Source organism: Mangifera indica, chromosome 10, assembly GCF_011075055.1.
Source record: "Mangifera indica cultivar Alphonso chromosome 10, CATAS_Mindica_2.1, whole genome shotgun sequence".
Classification (NCBI taxonomy): domain Eukaryota; kingdom Viridiplantae; phylum Streptophyta; class Magnoliopsida; order Sapindales; family Anacardiaceae; genus Mangifera; species Mangifera indica.
This window is the reverse complement of record NC_058146.1, coordinates 16,666,654-16,670,397: the sequence shown is the minus strand read 5'-3', so window position 1 is coordinate 16,670,397 and position 3,744 is coordinate 16,666,654. Positions and strand designations below refer to the sequence as shown.

The 3,744-nt window shown below is 33.8% G+C and overlaps 1 protein-coding gene across 1 annotated transcript; it reads right to left on the bottom strand.

Annotated features, from left to right (window-relative positions):
• Positions 1 to 574: 574 nt before the first annotated feature.
• Positions 575 to 3,501, bottom strand: LOC123226811 (receptor kinase-like protein Xa21). The gene is made up of 4 exons (XM_044651326.1): positions 2,842 to 3,501; positions 2,611 to 2,754; positions 678 to 2,425; positions 575 to 628 (listed from the first exon to the last, which is right to left on the bottom strand). The coding sequence occupies exons 1-4, from the start codon at positions 3,467 to 3,469 to the stop codon at positions 575 to 577; spliced, it is 2,574 nt and encodes an 857-aa protein (XP_044507261.1). The 5' UTR covers positions 3,470 to 3,501.
• Positions 3,502 to 3,744: the final 243 nt, after the last annotated feature.

Genomic DNA, 3,744 nt, shown 5'->3' with positions numbered 1-3,744 from the left:
GAATCGAAGTTTTAATAAAAAATTACAACAAATGGATGTATCGAACTACCATATATTTTTATTGAAAGAACTAAACTTTGTATTTTTTTAATTAATATAATTGAACTTTCAATTTTTTTCTATTGAAAAACCAAAATTTCAAATTTTCTTATTACATGACTAAACCTTTACTATTTCCTATTAAGATTACCAAACTGGCTACCTTGTTTCCAAAATAAAACAAAACAAAATAAATTTAATTGTGTTTGTGTAATACATTTAATAGAAAATATTGAAGTTTGGTTTTTTATATAGGAAAATTTAAAAGTTTGGATCTTTCAATGTAAAAATTTGAAAGTTAAGTCTTTCAAATAGAAAAAACAAAATTTGATCGTTTCAATAAAATAAGTTGATAGTTTAATATCTCCATATATTATCTTCTAAAGAAAAATGAAACAATTACCTGGTGCCATATAACCAATGGTGGCAAGGGTCTTTGTTTGTGTCATGGAGTTTTCTTCACCTAAGAGCTTTGCAATACCAAAATCACTCAAATGTGCGACCATATGTTTGTCTAGTAGAACATTGCTTGGCTTTATGTCACAATGAATGATTGGGATTGAATAGCCAAAAAGAAGATATTCCAAAGCTAAAGCAACATCGATCATTATATTCAATCTATGAGAAATGTCCAAAACATTCTTCTCATAAAACAACAATTTCTCCAGGCTCCCATTAGACATGTATTCAAGTATCAAAGATTTAAAATCATCATTTGAATAGCTGCTGATGATTTTGACAAAATTTCGATGACGAACAACTCTTATCACTTCACATTCAGTTTCAAAACTTGTAAGAGCTCCTTCAAAATCCAAGTGGAATACTTTTACTGCAACCTCCATTCCCTCATCTAATCTTCCTTTGTAAACTGAACCGTAACTTCCTTTGCCAAGTAGGTTGTTCTCACTAAATCCATCCGTTGCTCTCACAAGTTCCTGATAAGAAATTTTTCTCCATGTTCCTCCAGGGCAAAAATCAACATTGGTAGTTGGCCTTGTTCTTCTTTTTTGGATCAACAAAGACATAAGAACTAGGACAACTAATGAGACTACAATGCACGTTGGCAAAAGAATCAATAGGAAAACCTTTTTAGTCCTTGATTTTCCATGAGTGTTTCTTTTGCATGGTGGAACTTGTAGTTGAGGAGGCCCACACAATGCAAGATTCCCCATAAACGATTCAGCTGAGAAATTTTTGAAGGACCCTCCTCTAGGAATTTCCCCACTTAGTTGGTTGAAAGATAAATTTAGATATTTGACGTACATGAGATCCTCCAAAGACTTAGGAATCACACCAGAAAGGTTGTTTCCAGACAAATCCAATAATTCCAGGCTTTTCATGTTGCCAAATGTTTCAAGAATGGAGTCTTGCAATCTGTTGTATCCCAAGGAGAGAGATTGTAGATTTTCTAGGCTTCCAATAGTAATTGGAATCTCTCCTGAAAATAGATTCCTTGACAAATCTATAGCTATTGTAACCTTAAGGTTTCCAATATCTAATGGAAGATACCCATCAAGAAAATTTGATGAAAAATCTAAGTACAAGAGATCCTGTAGGCTCCACAAAGTTGAGGGTATTAAAGAAGTTAACCTATTTGAACCTAAAAACAATTTTCTTAGTGCAGTGAGATTGCCAATACATGTAGGTATGGCTCCATTGAACTTGTTTCCCATAAAATTCAACTCATCCAATTCATGTAAATGACAAAGTATATCTGGGATGAGTCCTTCCAATTTATTATTTTGAAGATATAAACCTTGGAGATTCTGCAATCCAACCAAGGTAACTGGAACTGGTCCAATCAATTCATTATCTTGTAATTCTAGACCTATCAAGTTTTTCAAGTTTCCAATTTCTTTGGGAAGTTTGCCACTAATGTTGCAATCATCTATCCAAAAATGTTCCAAAGAAAAAGAAAGATTCCCTATGGAACCTGGAAGCATGCTATTTAGTGGATTTCCGCTTAAGCTTAGATATCTTAAAGTCTTGCAATTTGTCAAATTGGAAAGAAAGCTTAGATCAGGAGTAGATGTGAAGTAATTATGTTGTAAATAAAATCTTTCAAGATTTTTTAAATTACCAATTGTGTCAGGAATAAAGCCTGAGAATGAGTTTTCTGCGATATCTATAATGGAGAGCTTGGAAGCATTGGTGATGAAATTGGGAAATGGCCCAGTGAAATTGTTTCCCCACAAGTAAAGACCCTCAAGGTTTGGAAGCTCTGCAATTGATGGAATAATTCCGGAGAGTTGATTGTTGTACAATGAAAGTATTTGCATTGTTGAAATGTTGAATATAGTAGCTGGGACAGGGCCAACTAGGTGGTTTAGTGCAAGATTCAACAGCTCAAGACTATGGAGATTGCCAATTTCATACAGTATCTCACCTAAAAATATGATAGCTCAAATTAGTGAATTGGATTATTATAACAAAATGAAATTAATTCATTTTAACATGTTAATTTGAGAGAGTTTTATTATTTACCTCTCTCAAATTCAAAGCTGTTACTCGAAGGTGATGAGTTCCATAGCTCATAATAACATGAAGTTTAGAGAGAGGTTTATTATTTACCTGATAATTTGTTCGAGCTTAGATATAGATACTTGATTAATGTCAAGTTCCCAATTTCTCTTGGAATTGTTCCTGTTAAGTAATTTTTTAGCAGCGATAATCGCTCCAGTTTTGCAAGATTACCAAGCTCTTTTGGAATTTCTCCTACAAAATCATTATATATAAGCAATATATAAATTAGTAATATATTACTGAATGACAAGGAATATAAAAAGAATATCTGTAGCATACCTTGTAGTTTGTTGTATCCAAGATAGATCTCTCTAAGTTGAGTCAAGTTTCCAATTTCTTTCGGAATGGCTCCTGTGAAATTATTGAATGACAAGGATAAGTTTTGCAGGCTTCTGCATTTTGATAAGATCGATGGTATTTTTCCTTCGAACATGTTAAAATGCAAATAAAGCAACTGCAAATTGGGAAGATTATCAAAAATACTTGCAGGGAGTTCAGCCGACAATCTATTATGACTCAAATCAAGGTATTTCAGTCTACGTAATTGAGCATATTCCTCAGGGAGAGAGCCATAAAAGCTGTTGTTTGTGATGTCTAGCCTTGCAAGGAAAGATAAATTTCCCAGTTGAGGAGGAAGGGTGGCTGTGAGACCCAAGTGAGAAATATTCAAAGCTGTTACTCGAAGGTGACGAGCACCACAAGTTATGCCCATCCAATGACAAACAGAAGAACTTGTGGACCAATTGCTGGCCAACAAATTGCTTGGATCATGGCTTATACTAGCTTTCAAGGCAAGAAGAGCTTGTTTGTCCGTGAAAATGTCGGTTACTTGTGCATGAACGAAGGGAAGTGTCAAAAAATGAACTGAGAAAGCTAACAAAATGCTGAGAAATAGAGATTTCTCCATGAGAGCACAACTTAGATTTGTCGAGTGTGGGCTTGTTGACAGCTATTATAAAGCACTATGAACAGATGTCATGTTACTTGGTTAGTGGACGGCCTGCTCCCAAGTGAATAGGTTCCCCCCATTGATCAAGACATAAAATGCTACTTGCATTAAATTATTCTTAAAAGTCAGATATGTATCAAAATAATTCTATGCAAACAATCCAACCAAAAAGACAAAACCTTTTCCTTGAAAAAATAATCAATGATCATATACAAATAAATAATGATAAAGAT